Source organism: Myripristis murdjan, chromosome 22, assembly GCF_902150065.1.
Source record: "Myripristis murdjan chromosome 22, fMyrMur1.1, whole genome shotgun sequence".
NCBI lineage: Eukaryota > Metazoa > Chordata > Actinopteri > Holocentriformes > Holocentridae > Myripristis > Myripristis murdjan.
In genome coordinates, this window is record NC_044001.1 from 29,969,414 (window position 1) to 29,990,560 (window position 21,147).

The following is a 21,147-nucleotide window of genomic DNA, read 5'->3' on the forward strand; positions in this document are numbered from 1 at the left end:
ATGGGCAGCACAATATTGGTTTCTGATGGCTAAATAGAAGCATACTGTGATTTTTGCAAGAGGGGAAAAATATTTATACATCCGAAATCTACAACAATCTACGCCCTATCATCCCCCAATTCCCTTAATCTACCATCTATCCCACCTTAATGTGGTTGATGATTGTGTGATATTGTTTCAAAAGAGGGACATTTTTTTTTTACATGTGGCAGGTTCAAGATTTTTCAATATGTATTTGTAGTTCTGCCACCTTGAATTGAAACCTACTTTTCATTAACCTTGGCTTGGTTTTTAAGCGGTTCTTCTTCATCACTGGTAGACAGTGGTTCACTGTTTGCTGCAGTTTCCAGCTGATAGCTCAATTTCCACACACACTTGATGCCCAGCTGATGGGATGCTTATTATTGCATGACATGGTTACCATGGTTACAACTTACACAGAGCACATACAGGTCAGGTTGACCCGTTCTCTGCTTTGTTCCTTGGCTGTGGGCTGGGTCAGAACCAGGTTATTATAAAGCCACCTTTTCTCCATCTCCACATATTTACATAGCAGTAGGTACATTAATGCTGGGTTTTGCTCTGCTTTCTCCCTGATTAGATGCTCTGTGTTAAGACAGCTTGTGTCAGGCTGTGATTAACATGCACTGGAGGTCTCAGAATTCCATGGTACACTTGACCTTGCCTTAAGGCACACCAGTGTGCCACAAAAACCTCAGGAATAAACGAGACGTTAATGTGGGATTTTACAAACGGTGTGATTTGCACGGCTGAGGCAAGGCAGTCAAAATATACGGACATTTAAATTAAAATCCTCAGCTCTTCAAATAAGTGACAGGTAATGGACCGAAGTGCTGCCCAAATTAAATTCCTTTCAAGAGACTGCTATTCTTTGGATGTGACTAATATGAGCAGTTGTAGAGTAAATAGTGCAGCAATCACTGACTTTGGAAATTAATTTGGGGTCCAGCAGGCAGCAGGCTTGTTGAGACAGCGAGAGCCAATACATTTCACAAAAACAGTTATTTGAAAATGTATGCACTGGACACTTAATACTTGGACGAGCATTGTGTTGGGCAGTGTGTGCCTGACTGTGGATGAGGAATGCCTTTTAAGTTATCCTCAGACAACACTGACATCAAGTGGCAGCTTTGCAGTTGAAAGCTGAACAGAAAGCTGCAGAACAGCAACAAGAGAATTTAAGAGCTTAAATTGCCTGCTGTAGTCAGAAGAATGGCTCATTATGAGGCATTGTGGCTTTTTTTTTACAGCATTCGTTATCCCCAGGATAATAAACATGGAAGCAAGCAGACATGTCGACAGCCATTTGCAGCTGCTTATGTCAGTTTCTCGCAAGAGAAGTGTAAGAGGTTAATAAGGAAGAGGGAAGTTGTTTTAATGCGTTCATACCAGGCATATCTTCTGCTTTGCTCTATTGTCTTGTTGGCATGTGGGTTGGTTGTTACCAAACAGCACAGACAAAACACGCAATGATTTTCGGAAATTCTCATGGCAAAGAAAACAAAAGTAAACTGTCAATCAGTGATAGACTACAGCATAAACAAAGCCAACAGTAATTTCAGGTACTTCTCAGAAACGGCAGTAGGTCATCCATCAGTTATGAGAATGCCATGATGCACAATGTGCCATCAAATTATGAAATAATTCCGAATTAAATAAATTCCTCACAGCGTATTGATTACTAATTACTGTTAGTTCACGATTCAGAGTATAGTCAAACTTGGAGACTCAAATGTTCGAGTGAAGGCTACGCAGAGTTAATATGGCTGTGCAGGAAGATGTATAGGCCTATTACAAAGTCTGTGTAAGCCACAAGCTCAGTAAATGGTAAATGGACTGCATTTCTATAACGCTTTTCTAGTCTATCAACCACTCAAAGCACATCACAATGTTTTTTTGCCTCACATTCATCCATTGACACACTCACACTCTGATGGCAGAGACTACAATGCAATTAGCACAAGAAGCAATGCAAAGGGAATCTGTTATTTTCTTGTGCAGGAAAATATGTAGTCCATATTTTGTGACATGTTGTAAACCTGTTTTAATATCATAACTTGCAGTGAGAGGTAAATATACAATCACAAACAGATATTGTTTTCCGGTATAAACATTGACTTTACCTGCAGTCGCTGCACTTGTTCTTGTCATAACTACCAGGAGAGGATTTTTGAAGATAAGTTAGTTAAAGTTTGCCTTGCTTGTTTGTTGACATCCCTCATTCCATCTAAGTTCTGCATAGTCAAAACAAGAATAACACTCCCCATTACCTTGTCAGTTTTTCATTTTGTACCTTGTCCCCCAAGGTACAATCTACACAAATGTACCTCCTATAGGCTTAATTATTGGACCTTAAGGTAATTATGTTTACCAAAAAGGTACAGGGATTGAACAAATATTTAGATTAGAAATATTTAGTAATACATTAAGAAATTATTTGGGTTCAGGTCCAGTCTGGTCACGTCATCGCTATTTTAGTGAGAAATGTTAGACTTAATGCCTGTTCTGGGCAACTTCGTGATTAGGTACAGTGCTGGAGTTTTTGTGATGATGTTGAAGGCAACACGTAGGCTATTTCAGGCAGTAAATGTAACCTAGTGTTGGAGGACCAGCAAAATCTCAGGCTTGTTTCGGGTTTGGACACAGAAAATGAATGCTTGTCCAGTTTGCTTGTCCAGTCGGGCTTGGTAACTATGCGCTCAGGCTTGGGTCGGGTTCAGACAAAAATATGAGGCCCGATCCGCACTCTACTACTGCCCCTGGGACAAGCCGCTGCACACCTAAAGGTACAATTATCTACTTTATTTTCAGAGAGTGTACGTATAAATGACATCCCCCTACAGTAGATATTTTTAAAACACCTATGGATGGGATGATTCTCAAAATAATTTGAATGCCACTTGTAGGAAAATGACATCATCATGGTGCAAACCAGTTTATTTTGCACTCCTTTCTGTGTGTTTGCCGCATGTGTTCTGCACTTCAGTTCAGTGCAAAAGGTTGATCCTCAACCAAAACTGAAAGATATTTCACTTTCAAATGTGCTGCTTGCTTGTGTGTACACAAATGCACATTTGTGGCACAGTCCCTCAGCACCTTGCTAGATGTGCACCAGAACATACAGGGTTCAGGCCCCAGGGTCCCAGGAGCCGCAGATCAAGACAAGATATAAATCTTAAATGCAGAGTCAACTCATTTAACAATGTAGACCCAGATAACTCCTCTCTGTGATGTCACAGGGCCACCAGGAGACGTGGTATATTTCATCATGTCTTCAGTAGTGACTTTACTATAATCTGCCTCCACCTATGTGTGTCTGCACTTGCATTCCTATCCTGTTTTGTGACAAATCTGGGGCATAGAATATGGAAAAAACTTTAACTCACTCATGGCATACCTACTACAGGGATACATTCAGAAAATTCACAACAATTGTACGGTGGTATTTATTCAGTTAATAGTCACACGACTTCTGTCATGTGACCTGCAGAGTAGATGGCTGTCTGAAACCTGCGCTTTCTCTCGCTTCCCGTTTTTACCATTACTATCCACCAACTAGCATATTTTTCTACTCTGGAAATGGCTGATTTGCTAGGTAAGACAATGAACTAGCTGCCATGATTGACACTGCACTATGCAAGGTATTTTCATTGAGGAGCAGTTCTCCGAGTTTGAAAGCCGCTTTGGACAACTTTCACAGTGAAGTGTAAACTAATTCTAAAGCCACCTCAAAGTTGAAATAAGACCACAAAAATCTCACAACGTGGGTGGCTTAAGCTGAAAAAAAAAAAAAAAAAAAAAAAAACATTTGTGAAAAATGTGACAGTATGGAAGCTACTCTGGCTCGATTCTCGATTATAAACTTGCCGGAGAAGGTCAAGAAAGGTGACTCCCTCAGTACCTCTCTGCTTTATCCTGCAAAACTCAAACTGACGAACGGCACAGAAGTACACCAGACCCACACAGATGCCCATTATTTTCTTAACAAGAACCCGAATGAGGAACTCTAAACAAGACACCCTACGTTCTCACCACTGCTGTGATGTTACAGCTCATGGGACTTATCTTTTTTGACTTTGCTCAGATCTGCCTGTCTGGATCATAAATCCATCGGGTGAAGTGATACAACAGTCTTTAGGGCATATCAGCTCCAGGCAATGATTTTAACAGTTTAAGTTGTTACATTTAATCACAGTGATTGATGGAGAATCCAACGTTAGATCCTGCTAAATTTGGATGGTAAATTGTAATCCGTAGGGGAGGTGAGAGTCTACTATCTCAGTGTCAAGTGAGCAGAGTTGCCCAGGGTCGGGGATGGCTCCTTCTTTCACAGTCGTCAGGGGTTTAGGAATTGACATGTTCTTGACACGTTAGTTATTTTTGTTTTGTTGGTTTATTGAGGGTATGAAAGATCTCCTATCCAGTTAATTTTTGTAGTAGGATGTGCAATACACTCTTTATTTCAGTTTATTCATATGACAGCTATTAATGTTGCCAGCTGGATCGTCAATGGTCTTAATGCTCCAGTTAAATGATCTGCATGTCTAGACTTCTTGAAGAGACAAGAAATTAAAGTAGCACTTATTCAGGAGGATAATCATCATTTTGCTAATAGAAACTATTATACAGCTGCTGCAGCTTCACTTAACTCTGAGAGCGGCGGTGTTAAGTGGTCCTTTAACGCAACCTCTGTGTAAATATTATAGAAACTTATGGCAGGACTGATGGCTGCATTGCTTATATTAAAACAAACTTTGCAGGACGCAAAATAGCATTTGTACCACTTTATGCTCCTAACCAATTTGAATTTCTTTATTAACATCACTGACATTTTAACTAAATTGCCAGGTTTCTCTGTTGTAATAGATATGAATGCTATTTCGGACTTAGTGCTTGAACGTTCTCAGCACTCATCTCTGCACACTTACAACCGCACTACATCTGCATTCCATGGTCTTATTTCTGACTTCAGTCTAATAGATTTATTTCGAGCTATAAACTCTATATCTAGACAATACAGCTTTTACTCAGACAGACACAAATCTTACTCCACAATAGATTACTGGAGATTACTTGCTGGTCAATTCAAATACAGTTCTCAAATTCGCTATATTAGCATTATCCCCTGTCTGTTATCGGATCGCATTGTTATTGTAGTGGACAAAAAAGTCAGTGATAAACAAGCCTTTTCGCTGACTCGATTTTTTTTTTTTTTTTGAAAACATTCAACTTCAATCTGGTGTTCTCTGTAATCTTTATTTTACAATGGTAAGGATTTATAGAACTTTATTCCTTTAATTTAATGAGCAGACCACTAGCAGCTATTTTAGCATTAGCTATCGTCTTAGTAGGTAATTTGCTTTCAATGTTTTTTCTGTCTTCTTGTCTTGACTATGACTACGTTTACATGCACACCATATTCCGGTTCGGGTCAATATTCCAGTTAAGGTAACTGCGCTGTGGCAACTGGAATATTCCGTTTACATGTTACTTGGCATATTCCCGTGTTTCGGCGTATATGCCAAGTACGCCTATAGGCATCTGGTCTGCCGGAAATACAGAAGAAGAAGTCTTCTTCTTCTTCTTCTTCTTCTGTCGCTATTTCTATGTTTTCTCCCATCGATATGCTCCATGATATTTAAGTCTCTGATCAGCTGAAGGCAGACTGCAGTCTCCTGGCTCTTGCTGCTTTTCGCCATGCTGTAGTGTGCACCATGCTGTAGTGTGCGCCATGCCTCAATATTCCCTTTGGAACAGGCATATGCCAGGGGTCTTATTCGGAATTCTCTCCAACCGGAATATGACCTTAATCGGGTTTGGTACGTGTTTACATGACTTGCGCGCAACTGGAGTATTGCGAATATTCCGAATAATACCGGAATATGGTGTGGATGTAAACGTACTCTATGTCTCTGTCTTTCCATGCTGGTTTCAATGTAAAGCATTCAGCACAGAGGTGGGAAGTTCCAACTCAGAAGCCCTAACATTCTACAGTCAATGGAAAGTTCCATTTGTGTTGTTTTTGTTACGTATGACTTGCATTTCTTGCTTGCCAGGAAGGAGACTGAGAACTGACAGGTGAAATTGGTCGCTGAACAACAAAGCTCAAAACTTAAAACAAAAATTAGACAACATCCACAATTTCAAAATATGAAAGCCTTTGAAGTGGTATAATGTTCAGAAACTTTTCAAACCACAATGATACATCAGGACATTTATATAACTGCTCCACATTTGAAGGAAACATAATCTTGCAACATACCAGCAAATTTCAAAACAAATTTTTTAATTAACATGACTTGCAATTTCATCAAACCCTAAAATGAACTACAAAATTTAATGTTTTTTAAAGATTTTTTTTTTTTTTTGGCATTTCTGCTTAATTTGACAATCACAGTAGAGATAGACAGAAAAGGCAGGGAGAGAGAGGGGATGATGTGCAGCAAAGGACCAAAGGTCAGATTTGAACCCCAGTCACTGCAATTGGGACTAAGCCCTGGTGCATGGTGCGCACACTTTACCGGTGAGCCACTGGAGCACCCCATACAAAGTTTAATGTGGTTGTACATTCCAACAAACCATCAACCTTAATTTTAACATTTCTAAATTTTTTGGACAAGCCCAGAAAGCATGAAAGTATGCGGCTCTCTCCATCTTACACTTACAATAATCTACCATACTAATGTGCCATCTGTAGTCTCTAAAAGTATGTGACATAGTAAGATGAGAGGAATAAGGAAGAATAAAGAAGTAGCTATTTATCTCAACTGACCTCCAGGTTGTTTTCAGAATGATTATCATGACTCAGGAAAAGGCATTTGTCTCCATGCAAGTTGGCTGTGAGTCAGCAATTAGTCCCGCCATGCACTGAAAATGATGGGAAGGTCACTGGATGTGCAATTATTCGTGCAAAAAGGAGAGGAAATGTAAATGGTAGACATCTGTACATGTAATCGGTATAAATTAGATTTCACCGACAGTAGCTGTTTTTATATTCATTCTCTTAAACTTTGAATGTTTGATAATACAGGTCTTGGTATGCAATGATTTTGATTTTAGAGGACATTTCTTGTGCTGTTGTTTCATCTGCGAGGTTGTCTTGTTGTTTTTAATTTGAGGCCATTGCCTGACATCAATTTGATCCTGACATCAAAGTGCCTATGAAGTAACCACTGCAGGTGTGAAAAAAAAAATACTCAACTTCCTTGTGATACAACATTCCAGTTGAGCAGAAGCGGGAAGGAACACTCAGACAGAGGACGCATTGCAAGACAGACAACGTCAGGATCCTTTAGGCTGTATTCAACATGCTTCAGGCATTGAGAAGAAAAGGTAAGACTGAGTTCTGTTTTTCAGCAAATATAACGTTTCAGTGTAATTATTCACTTTCAATTAGTTTAGTGATTACAGCTTATTATGGTTCCATCTCTACATATCCTCTAAACATCATTACTGTCAATTCACATATGAGCCAAATTACAGGAATTTTTGCTGTAGTTAGTTAGTAAAGGTCTTAAACTGGACTTGAACAAAATTATTAAGTCAACAACTGTGCTGTGCAATTAAAGTGAGAAATTTGAGAACTTAAATAAATTAATTAATAAATATAATTTCAATATATGAAAAAAGGGAGGAAAAAAGGAAAAAGAGGAACATATGATAATAAAGTATGCAAGAATCCTATAATGTAAAAAAAAATATGAAAAAAACTTTTTTCATATATTGAAATTATGTATTACATCTAATAATAATGATAATAATAATAATATATTTTATTTATAAGCGCCTTTCAAAAACACTCAAGGACACTTTACAACAGATGAAACAACAGATGAAGCTTGTTCTGTAATTATGTATTACATCTGTCATATTTTTTCTGACTGCGATCATTAGCCATTACCTTTTATTATATATATATATATATATATATATATATATATACTCTCTCTCTAGTACTTCATAATTGCCTACTGCATGTGTTGTATTCATTGATGCACTTAAGAATATTCATGTTCTGTGTTTATAAAAAGCTTGTTCTGTAAATAGTTTGTTTACTATTGTGATCAAAAACATTGATCTGAAGCTTCTGAGGCTGTTCTGTAAATAGTTTTCCAAAAAACGATAAACATAGCAACTTCTGATCAACCCGTATCAATTTCAGGCTTAAAATAACCTACCGGTTAAGCCCCACCATTTCCGGTCAAACTCAGCCAACTTCCGGGTTTAGTCCCACTCACTTCCGGCTTCGGCCCCACCCACTCCGAGTACGGATACGTATACAGATAATGTAGATGGTTAAACAGATACAGATACAGATAGTGGTGTACTCGCTCATCCCTAATTACAAGTGATCTTCATTCTCCCAGTACCTGTCATTCAAGGATGTGCATGAAACATTTTGTCTCTATCTCTATCTCTATCTCTATCTATTTATTCGGATGAGATTTAAAGCATTCCGCATTTTTTCCTGACATCCAAGCACTGTATGACAAACGTGTATTTGTGTCTGACAGGGTCTGGAAAATTAACACAATCCAATGAGTGGAGGATCGTTCTAGTTGGGAAGACTGGAGTTGGAAAGAGTGCCGCAGGAAACACAATCTTGGGGAAAAAAGTTTTCAAATCTGAACTGTCTCCATCTTCTCTGACATCTTATTGTCAGAAAGAGAAGGGAAAGGCTGAAGGACGAGAGGTTGCTGTTGTTGATACTCCAGGCCTGTTTGACACAAATTCTACCCAAGAAGAAGTGCTGAAGAAGATCAAGATGTGCATCTCACTGTCAGCTCCTGGTCCTCATGCCTTCCTGGTGGTAATTCGACTGGGAAGGTTCACACAGGAAGAGCAAGACACAGTGAGGATGATTCAGACCACCTTTGGTGAGGATGCAGCTAAATTCACAATGGTGTTGTTCACTCATGGAGACCAGCTGAAGAACCAAACTGTTGAAGAATTTGTTTCACAAAGTGAAGAACTGGAGGCCATCATTGCCTCATGCCATGGACGATATCACGTTTTCAATAATGAGGTGTCAGACAAAAAACAGGTCAAACAACTCCTTAATAAAATTGACAAGATGATTAAAGATAATGGTGGGGGGCATTACACCAATGACATGTTTAAGAGAGCAGAAGAAGCCATAAAAAAAGAGAAAGCAAAACTCCTGAAAGAGTTTGAAGCAGAGAAGCAAAAGGAGCTGGAGGAATTGAGACGCAAATATGCGGGAAAATCCTTGCAAAGGGAAGAGAAAATGATGCATGACAGATATGACACTAAAGCCAGAGCTCAAGCTGAAAAGTCAAATTCCTTTCTCGCAGCTCCAGTGATAGCAATAACAACAGCTTGTGGCACTTTAGTTGGAACTGTGATTGGGTTTGTAGGAGGCCCAATTGGTTCGGTTACAGGAGCAGCACTTGGAGCAGCTGCTGGAGCTGCCCTTGGTGCACTATCGATTAACATTGCAAATAAATGCAGAGTGCAGTAAAAGAATGCAGGTGACTTAGGGCTGGGCAATAGGACAGCAATACTGTACAACAAGAAAAGTGCCCACTCTTCCTCCCACAGTGTTATAGCCATGTAGAATTATGGTTAGTTACTCATCATCGGGTGAAGTGATTACAAATAGTCCAGTTAACACAGCTAAATTTCTGTTTGGAAGATCTGATTATGTGTCCATGTAAACCCTTCCATCTCTAAAAGGCTTATGTATGTGCATGCATGTGTGTGAACTGAAAAAAATAAAAGAAAACTTGCACAGCAAACACAATATACAATCAGGAGAATAAAATTGCCCTTTGTTTGTTAGCTAAGTATTTGCAACTAAATAAAGCATTTGTTTTCAGCCTCTCAAAAACTATTATGAATGTCCTTTTTAAGTCACTGAATCTGCAACTGTCAATAAATAAACTGTTATTATAGACAGATTACTGTAGATAGGTTACATGAAACATTACACCGTTGAACATGGTTTGGTGATATGTGTAAGTGTCATCTTTTGGTGCATTATATGTAAGAATTCCACTTGTATTGTTTTATACATCTAGTTGTTTCTTGACTTAACAATAAATACTTCCAATGAAATGATTTACTTAAAATATTTTACAAACCGAATACTTCATGTACATAGGGCTTTGTAATAAACTATGTAAAACAGAAGCTGTGGATTCTATAGTATTCTTTCATTTTGAATAATGCAACATTCAGATTCAGTTTTTTTTTTTATCAAACTACAATTTAAAACAGGGAGACCATTATAAACAGTTAACCAGGGTACCTTAGATACATCAAAATGTATTTCAGAAATTCCGTTTGGTTTTTGAGCACACAGAGTCTTCAAACACCCGGGCCACAATGTCTACCTGAGCCCTGTGTTGCAGCAGCACATGGCAGGAAAGGTTTGTTTTTATACTTAAACATTCATCACATTGTTATCAGTTCTGTAGATTATAGTGTGTTGTTAAATTGCTTGAGAAACTGGGTTGGTTCTTTCCAGGTTCATACCTTCTAAAAGAATGCTTTCATTCAACATACAGTAGGCAACTCATCCTCAGCAAATATCATGTGGAGTCCCACAGGATTTTGTTCTTAGTCCCATCCTATTCTCAGTTTACATGCTCCCACTTGGACATAATGATCAGTGTTCATGATAAACCATCACTGGTAAGTTTCAGTCAGTCCACCAGCCTGAGAGGCAGCCTAATGATAACTGGCAAGAAAACCTTCTCAAGTGAAAGCCAGTGAGTCATTTATCACACCACTTGTTCACCAAGCACAAGGCTGTAATATGAAAAGCGATATTTTTTGCCCTGCTTGGTCCAAAACCTGCCTCTCTCAGCTCACAGTTTAAGCTAATAGCTAATAGCTATTGTTTACAAGCTGAAGCGAGTGCAGGACAGTGAGGGAGAGAGAGGACAGACCACAGGAGGAGCAAATACTGAGCTTTTTATTCTTTCAAAACATCTGTCAGGATATTAATGTCAGAAATAGTTCATATTTTACTGATATTTTGAATTTGTATCTAGATAGATATCTCTTTTTTTTTTCTTTTTTTTTTTTTGCATTTTAAGTTGCATTATTATTTGTGGCATAGTTCCATTTCATTTTCTTATTTGATCTAAAAGGGACAGTGTACAGCTCAAACATATACTGTATGTCACTATTTGATGCCATATCTTGCTTTGTTTTTCGTTGACACTACAATAAATATGTTTTTTGAAGAATAGTTTGATGTAGTTGGATTATTCAAGGTATTTCCTCTAGTTTTAGATCTTATTTTGAGTTTCTACTACTACTGTAGTGGAAATGGAACAGTGAGCGATGTTAACTAAATCACTTGGCTAAGGTTGGTGTTAGGTCAGGGGTGTCAAACTGGTGCCATGGAGGCCAAGAAGCTGCAGCTTTTCATTCCAACCAAAACCTCCACCAGGTGACTTCACTGGTTAGTCCCTCCTCTCTGCTTGAGGGGAATCAGTGAGATCAGCTAGTGGAGTTTTTGGTTGGAATGAAAAGCTGAACACATTAAAAACAAACAGTCCAGTTTTGCTTGAGCACGGATTTAGGTTTGTGTCTCTCGGTGTGTTTGACCTGTCCACCAGCCCACCTGCCTCCCTACACACACTCTGTCCGTCCCTCTACACTACGTCACTCCACTGCTCTGTCATCCAGCCGTCTAGTTTGGATGCATCAGCCACACGGTGTCACACTCACAGGCTTTCCTCTGGTGGACCAGCGGCTCCTTTACACACTTTGCCTTGACACTGGGCTGCGTGGGAGTAATGCAGGTTTGTGTCTCATGTTGGCAACAGGCTGCCACATTTTTTCAAATGGTGGCTGGTGGCTGAAAGAGTCGAGTTTGTGTCTGCTGGATGTTTTCATCAGCATGACTAAATATTGTGTGTATTGGCTGCACAGTCCCTAAATGTAGAAGTGCAGGAAGTGGGATTCAAATCGCTTTTTTGGTTTCCTCAGATGCGGACCCCCAGATCCCCCATTTCTCCTACCTTCCTCTCAAACCAAAGTTACACACTGTATAAGTGTCTGTTATTATTATTAAAAATGGAAGCACGCCTTTACGGAACAAAGACAACAACTTGCAAGAAATAGGCAACAAACACCACATGAGTACATGCAGCAAAAAGCCTGCGAGTCATTTGTCTGAAACATTTTATGTGACAGTCATCATTCACTGAGCAAAAGACAGCATGCTGTTTGTGTGTATATATATTTTATCTCCTCTTTTTCCCTGGGTGGTTGTTCATGTGTTTCTGTGCTGATATTGGATTGTTGTCTACTGGTTAGTTTTTCTGCTCATTCTGTGATCTGTGTTGCCATTTATGTTTTGGTTGTGTTGTTCCATCTTATTTGTAAATAAAATAATAAAAATAATAAAAATAAAAATAAAAAACACTACACTAAAACTGTGTCTGCCTGCCTACCTTTCCACTCTGCTGTTATATTGTATGTCTCAGCCAGAGGTCAGCAATCTTTACTGTCAAAAGAGCCATTTTACCCACTCTTTCACCAAATAAAATTCATCTGGAGCTACATCACATATTTGATAACACAACTTATAAAGTTTTATATATAGATACACTACCTATACAAAAACTATAGTTTGTTACATTTATGAAATTATAGAACAAGAATAGAGAAAGCTGCTAACATTTTATTGCTGTTTTTATCTGTTATAACAAAGGAAAACACCAAACTGTTATGCCGAGGGGAAACAACACACTGGCACTATGCTTTCACACTTTGAAATAAATAAAACATATTGCTGCAAAGAGTAAACATAAAAAAATCAGCCAGTTTGTATTTAATTATGACACCACATGTCAAGCATACAGGTAAGCCAGCATCGTTGGCAGTGAAAGCAAATGAATCTGTTCACACACGCAGAATTAAACTTTCTATTTTCCTCTGAGACTTTTTTATTATTTATCCATAGTCAGTAAGATGAAATTTAGATTTTCATTGAAAACACATTAAAACATTTTTTTGAAATGTCAGTGTCATAGTATTACCTCAAACTCCAAGATGAGAAAATTGTCCACTGTGCAGCAAAAATTAAATAAAAATAACTTATTTATTTCCGTGTTATTTTTTGTCTAAGCTACAGGGCGCTGCTGCAGGGGGGCTGAGCAGCCACATGTGGCTCCACAGCCGCTGGGTGATGACCCCAGCTCCAGGGCAGTAAAAGGAGGTTGGATGTTTTCAGGGTATTATGGAGTGACCAATACACAGTTATTTAAAGGCAAACAACACCATGGAGATATTACTCTTGTCTTTTCAACAGGAAGCAGATAAGACAGCACTGACACACTGTGCCTCTTCTTTTATGACACCTTATGCTTATTAACAGTTGCCAGTGTCACTACAACTACTACTACTAATAATTATTATTATTATAACAAAATAATGTATTATTATTATCATTATTATTGTAATCACTTGACATGAAAGTGACATGATTCAGTCTATAGACACCAGTCTCTAAACATACGTATGTAACCTAGCATGACAAGAGGCAGGGTGAATGTGGAAGTAGCTCTTTATTCCACCTGCTATAGTGTGCTGAGCTGCAGTTTGTCCTCAGTGTGGTACAGAGTATGCACACTGTTAGCAATTAGCTCCACCAGACACTGAATTTGATAGAGAGGTCAGGAAAGGGAAAATACACCCATCTGCAGCACAGAGGCAAGACACAGCCTCATGGCTATAAATAACATTTTACCAACAGCAGCTACTTTAACATGTCAGTTAAGAGTTTTCCTCAACTCTTCTCTCTTCTTCTTCTGATTTTTAATTAGTTTGAGGTGATTGCCCGACTCTTTGACTCTACTGGTGTCATGTGGCTTTAGCGTGTCGGTTATCTGAAAAACAACTTGAATTCCTTGTCAGGGAAATTCCAGTTCAGCAGAGACGGGAAGGAACGCCGCCTTCTTAGGTAAGGCATCAAAAGGTATGACAGGACTCTGAAGAATTCATTAGTCATTTCTTAAGGAAGCAAGTTGGTTGTATTCAACATGAGTAGCGCAGCTTATAAAGGTAAGACTGAGCTCTGTTTTTCAGTGGATATGAAATTTCAATGTAGTTATTCATTCACTGTTATTTACAGTCAGCCAGTAGCTACATGAGGGTTTGTTTGTTTGTTTTGTTTTGTTTTTACCTGTGCAGTACTGGATTCACAAGACACTTAAGAAAATGAGTTCTACAGTTGCCAGCTTTGCTGTGTTAACTAAGTCCCACAGAAGAATTTAGTGGCTACATTTAAATCAAATGCAGAAAATGCAAAAACCTTGACATTATTTACCATGACAATATCAACACATTGTACAGTGATTGGTGTTAAATAGTGAAATGGTTGAAAATAATACATAAGATTCAGATAAGATACATTGAAAAATGCATAATGAGGCAGTGAAATTGAATGTGACCCTACACGCTGGTAATTTTTAAATATTGTGGAATGAAATCTGTGAATTCACTATATGGCAATATGACAGTTTTCCTTATAGTTTTCCTTTCCTTAATTAAAAAAGTACATCAGCCTGGAGGAGATCCTGCATATGATCTTGTCTGCCCTGATGTGTGTGTGTGTGTGTGTGTGTGTGTGTCCCCAGCTATTCTCACAAACTACTGGTTCTATCACCCTTAATTTTTAGTGCAGTGTTCTTGCTACTTCTCCTCCGTCTCTTCATTTGTTATCTAGCTCACTCAGCCACCGCTGGCCTCTCTCTCTCTCTCTCTCTCTCTTTCTCTCTCTTTCTCTCTCTGCCACTAGGCCACCACACTGCTTGCTCACTTCATTCGCTAGCTCATACGTTTTTGTGTTTGTTTGTTTTGTGGCTGTTTTCGCTCTGATCACGGCTTAAACAACCCAGGATGTGCACTGCGTTTTTTTGAGCGAGTTTATAAAACACACTGCTGACAAAGAAAGTCAGCTGAACACAGAGCAGACAAACAGCAGAAAAACGAGAGAGAGAGAGAGAGATTTAGTGTTAATGATAAATTTTGCTTTTTTTATCTTTTTGAAACATGTTTGCAATGACATAGTGCTTCACGGAAACATTGGAGGAAAACATAAAATAATTATAAAGCCAGGAACCAAAAAAATAAAACAAAAGACAACATAACAGACTAAAACAGCAAATATACAACAGGAATACCTTTTTATATAAAATTAAATAAATATATGAATTAATAAAATATATAAATAATAATATCCATATACACTGTATTTAACTATTAGCCTCTGATCACTTTAATGCTGCTACTGCCTGGAATGAAGGAATGCACCTTGTGATGCACTCATCAAAACCACATCTTATCTCTTCCTATCTAAAATGTAATCATGTTTGTGCATTTCATCAGCTGAGATTGGAATTCCCATCTGGAGCATGCAAGCATTATTTCCTTTTCTGCCACCCACACACTATATGACAAAGGTGTATTTGTGTCTGACAGGGTTGGGAGCTTTATCAGAATCCTATGAACGGAGGATTGTTCTAGTTGGGAAGACTGGAGTTGGGAAGAGTGCAGCAGGAAACACAATCTTGGGGAGAGAAGCTTTCGAATCTGACCTGTCCCCGTCTTCCCTGACATCTGAATGTAAGAAAGCCAAGGGAGCGGTTGGAGGACGACAGGTTGCTGTTGTTGATACTCCAGGCCTGTTTGACACAAATTTTACTCAAGAAGAAGTGCTGAAGAGGATCAAGATGTGCATCTCACTGTCAGCTCCTGGTCCTCATGCCTTCCTGGTGGTCCTTCAGCTGGGAAGGTTCACACAGGAAGAGCAAGACACAGTGAGGATGATTCAAACCACCTTTGGTGAAGATGCAGCTAAATTCACAATGGTGTTGTTCACTCATGGAGACCAGCTGAAGAACCAAACTATCGAAGAATTTGTTTCACAGAGTGAAGAACTGAAAGCCATCATTGCGTCATGCTATGGACGGTATCATGTTTTCAATAATGAAGTGAAAAATGAAAAACAGACCTATCGGCTGCTTGATATAATTGATGACATGACTACAGTTAATGGCGGGTGGTATTACACCAATGAAATGTTTATGAGAGCAGAGGAAGCCATAGAAAAAGAGAAAGCGAGACTCCTGAAAGAGTTTGAGGAGCAGAAGCAAAGGGAGCTGGCGGAGCTGAGAAGCAGATATGTTGGAGGAACTTTTCACAGGGAAGAGACAATTGTGCATCACAGATACGAGGTTGAAGCCAGAGCTCGAGCCGAAAAGTCAAATGACTTTGTTAAAGCTCCAGTGATAGCCATAGCAACAGCTTGTGGTGCTACGGTTGGTGGTTTGCTTGGAGTTGCAGCAGGGCCAGTTGGTTTGGTCATAGGAGCAGCAGCTGGAGCAGCTGTTGGAGCTGCCATTGGTGCAGTATCGATTCAAATCTCAGACAAATGCAGTATCCAGTAAGACAATGCAGTTGACCTAGGGCTGGGTGATAGTGTGCCCTGTCCTGTTTGTCCTTGTATGCCAATTATTTCTGAAAAGCTATGTAAATAATAAACCATTTTCTGACCAAGAGAAACCCTGTTAAGTTCTATGCTAATGTTTATGATTCTTTGATTGACTGCAGAAGTGAAGTTATTGGTCTGCATTAAACAGTAGATTTGGCTTTTTCAACCAAGGCTTTATTGAATTGTTGATTCCCATCATTTGTAACAGTACACAGCAGAACCTGACCACTTGCTCTCATGATGATGAACCAGGAATTTACTGCAGCATCTTGTTCTGAGAAAAGAAAACTCAGTAGTAGAGTACGCAATAGAGTTGCATGCCTTTGTGATTGTTTATTTATTCTAAACAAGTTCTGAGCAACTCTTTTTAACCATGATTTTTTGGGGGTCGGTTATTTTTTACATTGACAACATTACATTTGCAAAGCTTTGCAAAGCACCAAAAGTGCTTTGCTTTGGTGTGCTTGTATACAAGGGCCTGGTTTATGAAAAATGCTAAATAAAACATAAAAGCAAGTTTTGCAACCTTTCTTTCTTTCAGTGGACAATTTCAAGATGTATTTAAGACATATTTGACTGTTCTCTGTCTCCCATTTTCAAAAAGAACCTTTATAATGTTTTTTAAGAGGTCAAAAAAGAGTGCCCTACTGGACTGTGTTGACGGATAGCAAGAGCTGCAGTAAAATGGTAAAGTTTTTTGTCACTAAAGCTGAAAATGAGTTGATGCGATATACAGTTAAAAACACAAAACCAAACCTGTAAATTCCCTAATCTGCACTGTCAATATGTAAATTCTTGATATATGTAGATGATTAATTACATGATGGTTTGGCAATATGTGTAACTGATATTTTTGCTGCAATATGTTGAACAATTGTACATGTATTATTTTACATATGGTATCTTGACAATAGATACTTGCAATAAAATGATCTGCCTACAATATTCTATTATTTGAGGGTCACTGAAAATTTATGTACATAAAGGCCCTCAACAAATTGTGTAGTAATTTCTAAAGATTGTTGTCTTCAGTTCGTAGACTATGAGCTACTGTGTTATTAAATAGCATAAGAAAGCGGTTTGATTTCATCTTCATATATGGAGAGGATTGATTACATGATGTTGTGGCAATATTTGTAACTGATATTTTTGGCTGAATGTAGAACAATTGTGCATGTGCATTACTTTACATATGATGTCTTGGCTTGACAATAGATGTTTGCAGTGAAATGATTTACTTAAAATATTCTATTATTTGAAAATCACTGAATGTTACTGTACACAAAAGCTCCTCAATAAATTGTGTAATAATTTGCAATCGTTGTCCGCAAGTCCACAGACTATAAGCTACTGTGGTATTAAATTGCTTGAGAAGGTCGGTTGGTTTCATTAAGTTCTTCCCTGGTTGAGCCTCTCCAACAGAGTGATTTCAGTCAACATACAGTTCGCAGCTCATCTTCAGCAGACATCACACAGAGTTCCACAGGGTTCAGTTCTTAGCCCCATCTTACTCTCAGCAACTGATTCTTACTGGAGTCGGGACAGTAAACTCGCACTGCAGTGTTCTGTTTAATTGTCACACTGTTTGAGGTTCAATATGTTACACAACACAAGAAGGGCAAACTGAAAAGGATTGTGCCATGTTTTGTCTTTCAGGATCTGGAAAGAAGAAAAAGAATGAAGAAATACGAATCATTTTGGTTGGGAAGACTGGAGTGGGGAAGAGTGCAGCAGGAAACACCATTCTGGGGCGAGAAGCTTTCGAGTCTCAACTGTCTCCATCTTCTCTGACATCTAATTGTGAGAAAGAGAAGGGAGTGGTTGGAGGACGACAGGTTGCTGTTGTTGATACTCCAGGCCTGTTTGATACAGGTTTTACTCAAGAAGAAGTGCTGAAGAGGATCAAGATGTGCATCTCACTGTCAGCTCCTGGTCCTCATGCCTTCCTGGTGGTAATTCGACTGGGAAGGTTCACACAGGAAGAGCAAGACACAGTGAGGATGATTCAGACCACCTTTGGTGAAGATGCAGCTAAATTCACAATGGTGTTGTTCACTCATGGAGACAGGCTGAAGAAAAAAACCATTGAAGAATTTGTTTCACAGAATGAAGAACTGGAAGACATCATTTGGACATGTCATGGGCGGTATCATGTTTTCAACAACGAAGTAAAAGACCCGTCACAGACCTATCAGCTCCTTGATAAAATTGACGAGATGATTCTAGATAATGGCGGTCACTATACTAGAAAGATGTTTAAAAAAGCAGAAAGGGCAAGCAAAAAAGAAAAGAAAAAGCTTTTAAAGGAATTAAAGGCAGAGGAGCGGCAAAAGATGGAAGAGCTGAAGGCTGAAGTAGAAAGAGAAATGATGTTTTCCCCAAGAGGGTCGTTTAAGTACAAAGGCAGCTCAGATAAATGTCTTCTACAATAAGAAACGGTAGCATGTTTTTGCTTTGTGTTGTTATCTATCCAGTGTTTCTTCTTGAATTTTACTTGGTTTAATTAAACAAACATACTCTGAAGTGAATGGAGACACAAACACCAGCACTAAAGATCCTCTGAATTCTATAGAAATAGTGAAAGTTTGTGAATAGATTCATTTGTACTTTGAGTTCATTTTGGCCCTCCCAATGAAGGGTATGTCTCAGGGGGTTTGATGTGCTCATGTTTAGGCATAATCTATGAGGGACGAAAAATGACAAAACAATAAATAAATGAATAAATAAATAAATACGCATATAAATATATAAATGCATAAATAATTAAATTAATAAATATTTCTACATTTATTTATTTATTTATTTCTGTTTTTATTCATGCATTTATTTATTTATTTGTGTATTTATACATTTATGCATGTATTTATTTATTTATTTTTACATTTATTTATTTATTTATTTATTCATTTCTACATTTATTTATTCATTTATTTATTTATATATTTATTTTTACATTTATTTATTTATACTTTTATTTATTTCTACATTTATTCATTTATTTATTCCTTCTTTTATTTCTACATTTATTTATTTATTTCTACATGTATTTATTTATTTCTACATTTATTTATTTATTTCTACATTTATTTATTTATTCCTACATTTATTTCTGTATTTCTACATTTCCACATTTATTTATTTCTGTATTTCTGTGTCGTATGTTAATAAGGTGGGCGGTTCTTACATTAGTCTTAAGCACGATTGGTTTGTGGGTGTGATCCTATCCACTGCTGCTGCCTGGACTGGCAGTAGCAGTCATGGTAGCAGTGGATAGCAGTGGACTAGCTAGCTACTAGGGCATTAACAACGCCAGACTTTTCCCCGTCGTCGACGTTACGTCGACCCGTCAACACCGGGAGATTTTTGGGGGGCTAGCGGGGCTCTAACCGGAGGGAGGGAGGGGTTGTAGTGGAGCGCCGACCGGGCGACCGGGGGGTGAGGAGGCTGCATCGGAGCGCCGACCGTGTGTGTGGGGGTGTGTGTGTGGGTGTGTGGGTGTTTCTTCGACTTTCGATGGGTCGATGTTTACATTAATGCCCTACTAGCTACTGTGTAAAACGCAATGGAAAGCGTTTTGAGAGCCATCGTCAGTGATTTAAGGTCACTGGCGAATGATGTGGTAAATCATGCACCCACCGACTACTTCCAGTAGTCCGACTACACACACGGTCGGCGCTCCACTGCAGCCTCCTCACCCACCCGGTCGCCCGGTCGGTGCTCCACTACAACCCCTCCCTCCCTCCGGTTAGAGCCCCGCTAGCCCCCCAAAAATCTCCCGGTGTTGACGGGTCGACGTAACGTCGACGACGTGGAAAAGTCTGGCGTTGTTAATGCCCTAGTAGCTAGCTAGTCCACTGCTATCCACTGCTACTGCCAGTCCAGGCAGTAGCAGTGGATAGGATCACACCCACAAACCAATCGTGCTTAAGACTAATGTAAGAACCGCCCACCTGATTAACATACGACACAGAAATACAGAAATAAATAAATGTGGAAATGTAGAAATACAGAAATAAATGTAGGAATAAATAAATAAATGTAGAAATAAATAAATAAATGTAGAAATAAATAAATACATGTAGAAATAAATAAATAAATGTAGAAATAAAAGAAGGAATAAATAAATGAATAAATGTAGAAATAAATAAAAGTATAAATAAATAAATGTAAAAATAAATATATAAATAAATAAATGAATAAATAAATGTAGAAATGAATAAATAAATAAATAAATAAATGTAAAAATAAATAAATAAATACATGCATAAATGTATAAATACACAAATAAATAAATAAATGCATGAATAAAAACAGAAATAAATAAATAAATAAATGTAGAAATATTTATTAATTTAATTATTTATGCATTTATATATTTATATGCGTATTTATTTATTTATTCATTTATTTATTGTTTTGTCATTTTTCGTCCCTCATAATAATCATGTTTGGCTGTTTTTGACAAGTATATTTTTGGGTGTATACTATTGTAAGGCATTTTGTAACAGATTTAGGATGCTAGAAATTCCATTTTTTCACATACAATTGAATCACATTGTTACAATCCCAGAACCTCTTTCAACACTATCAGTTATGTCAGTTATGATTGATTCCTCTTAAGTCATTTCTTTAATAAGCTGCCACAAGACTTT

General features: G+C 38.2%; 1 protein-coding gene across 2 annotated transcripts; it reads left to right on the forward strand.

Moving 5' to 3' along the window:
* Positions 1 to 7,294: 7,294 nt before the first annotated feature.
* On the forward strand, positions 7,295 to 19,170 carry LOC115354541 (GTPase IMAP family member 8-like). 2 transcript variants are annotated; one of them, XM_030044941.1, is made up of 4 exons: positions 7,295 to 7,353; positions 8,535 to 9,169; positions 15,510 to 16,103; positions 18,166 to 19,170. In XM_030044941.1, exons 1-4 carry the CDS (start codon positions 7,329 to 7,331, stop codon positions 18,925 to 18,927), a joined length of 2,016 nt encoding a protein of 671 aa, XP_029900801.1. In that variant the 5' UTR covers positions 7,295 to 7,328; the 3' UTR covers positions 18,928 to 19,170. The 2 variants fall into 2 exon arrangements, with proteins under 2 accessions (XP_029900801.1, XP_029900800.1); XM_030044940.1 differs by lacking the exons at positions 7,295 to 7,353; positions 8,535 to 9,169; positions 18,166 to 19,170 and adding an exon at positions 14,000 to 14,064 and having other exon boundaries at positions 15,484 to 16,982.
* Positions 19,171 to 21,147: the final 1,977 nt, after the last annotated feature.

Excerpts from the sequence above, each read along its gene's own strand:
- LOC115354541 (XM_030044941.1), top strand. The coding sequence starts at position 7,329 with ATGCTTCAGGCATTGAGAAGAAAAG. Across the intron at positions 9,170-15,509 it reads AAGAAGCCATAAAAAAAGAG|GAACGGAGGATTGTTCTAGT; the intron begins AAAGCAAAACTC and ends TCAGAATCCTAT. Across the intron at positions 16,104-18,165 it reads TGTTTATGAGAGCAGAGGAA|AAAAAGAATGAAGAAATACG; the intron begins GCCATAGAAAAA and ends TCTGGAAAGAAG.